This window comes from Eimeria mitis, genomic scaffold, assembly GCF_000499745.2.
Source record: "Eimeria mitis Houghton genomic scaffold, Emh_scaff4069, whole genome shotgun sequence".
NCBI lineage: Eukaryota > Apicomplexa > Conoidasida > Eucoccidiorida > Eimeriidae > Eimeria > Eimeria mitis.
Window position 1 is genome coordinate 1 of NW_013572400.1, and position 2,154 is coordinate 2,154.

Here is a 2,154-nt window from a genome sequence, read left to right on the forward strand (position 1 = left end):
AGTGGCCCACAGCGTCGGTTACTTCGGTGGAAAGGTGGGAGCGTTTGAACCAGCAAGCCGAGCAGTTTTAGATCAGCCGATGCTGGTTCTTTCCTATGCTCGAAGATGCATATTTGTGCGCGAGGCAATGCAAGAAACGGAGCAAGGCAGTGATGAGACGTGCGTCGCGTAGTAGACGAAGCTGGGGTTGCCATAACTCATTACGATTCTCTGTAAACGAGCTTATAAATAGCAAGCTAGTGCTTAAAAGCAAAATGCGCACGCTCAGCTGTGATGAAGTTACGGACAAGTAGCCGGAGACGGATACCTCAAGCGCCGGGGGCGACACTGTTGGGCTTATTTGTAGTTGTCATGATGAACTCCCGCAAAGAGCTTGGTCCCAGAGCAAGCCCCTACTGCCCACGTTGGGAGATACCTACTACTATTGCCAGGTGGTCAGTCAACGACTACTCGAGGAAAATGTGCCCGATGGTGGACCACGGCCGTCGAGGTTTCGATGCCACTTCATTGAATGCCGCGGGACTCAGAGACAGCCATTACATAAGAAGGCCAGATTGTTATGAATGCTTCTGAGAGGAGTTAACCATGTGCTAAATACTTTGCGGTGGAGGTTCTCAATGCGGGTAGCATGTCTCGACGTCTGAGGCGTACGGGGTCAACGGGATAGGGGAAGCCGTGTGCGTAGAGCCGCGGTTTGTGGGAAACTGTCGTATATCCTCAGATGCATTACTGCTGAACTATGTCACCCAGAATAGCTGGGGCAGGAGATCCGGAGGCTGCGAATGCAACGCCTGAGATGAACATAAACTCAACGGATGCAGGGCAAATCCCAACCCTGCACTGAGATCTCCCACCGAGGCAACGCGCAGTCCAGGGCTAGACATTAACACAAGCTTATATGCCATAACATATGCTTAATATATGTAAGTATGTAAGAAGCATTCGACAGGTCACGCCAACTTGCAATTCGGCTCACTTGTGGTTCAGTGGGGAAGGGCGTTCTCACAGCATGATATACGTTGCGACGTACGCGCCAGTAGGAACGCGCAAAACACTATTCTTACACTGCTTTCGATAAAAAGTTTGGGATCATTTGAAATTTCGTAATTACCCGGAGAACCACCGTGGACCAGAGTATGGACCGGACCAGCAGCCCCCTGACGGGAGGGACTGTGGCAGGCGTCCCAGCTCTCGCTGAGTCTCCCTCAGCATATGGATCGTTTGTCGCTAGAAATTGCAGCCAATACTGAAATTGATCACAATAATTTTATATTTATTCACATCCCGTTAGCTTGACAGTTTTAATTCTGGTTTTGAGAATGCCTGTCCTGAAGTTCCTGTCGGTGGCGGCCGCCGCCATTTTCTTCTCACATATCAACTCGGCATATGGTGCCGATATGAGTCCTGGGGGAACTATCGAGACTCCTGAACATCAGGGAGATTCTAATGATAACGAAAATGAACCTGGTTCAGGACCTGGCGATGTTGAAACTGATACTGCCACTAATAAGGCCGGTATGCCCCCAGTAAATTCACATAATTTTGCTCTTAACAAAATAGTCGAGCAGGCTTGAAAAATCTTCTTGCTGATGATTTGCTGCAGTGAGAGCAGAGTGCTGGGAGCAAATGAACGCGGCCCGCAACCGTGTCGGCTTCGCTGAACTCACGCACGAAAAGAGATTCAAAATTACTCAAGATGACTGGCCCCGTTCCGTCTCCACGCTCGAGGATTACCTGAGCACAGTCTGCAAAGGCATTAAAACTGTGAGGCTTGGTTCTGACACTATCTTTCTCTTGTATTGTCGGATTGGACAGCGCAGGCGGTACGAGCCTGATGTGCACACCTAGACACACACACGCACACGCCACATACAAGGAGCCAAAATAATGCACCCTTTATGTCTCCTTCCTCTACTGGAGTCTGTGCATTATGAACAGAACACAACGCCTGACGACTTGGCCGCAATCGAGGGCACCGTCGCGTACGCAGTTCAAGAAGGCGAACAGGCTGATTGCCAGGCTGCCGTGGACTACTGGAAGGAAGCCCTCACAAACTTCAACGGGGATGTGCCACCGGCATATGGAGCAAACGCTGCACCTTACGACAATACCCAAAATGTCTCCTTCATTTCCCTCTTCAATCCCCAAGCAAAT

The 2,154-nt window shown here is 50.2% G+C and overlaps 1 protein-coding gene across 1 annotated transcript in view; it reads left to right on the forward strand.

Moving 5' to 3' along the window:
* Positions 1-1,319: 1,319 nt before the first annotated feature.
* Positions 1,320-2,154, forward strand: part of EMH_0072170 (SAG family member) — a gene marked incomplete at both ends in the record, with an annotated part of 1,125 nt that continues 290 nt past the window's right edge. The window contains 3 exons of the mRNA XM_013499180.1: positions 1,320-1,515; positions 1,604-1,764; positions 1,939-1,982. Of these exons, the coding sequence (XP_013354634.1) occupies positions 1,320-1,515; positions 1,604-1,764; positions 1,939-1,982 (401 nt within the window). The remainder of the gene's footprint in view (positions 1,516-1,603; positions 1,765-1,938; positions 1,983-2,154) is intronic.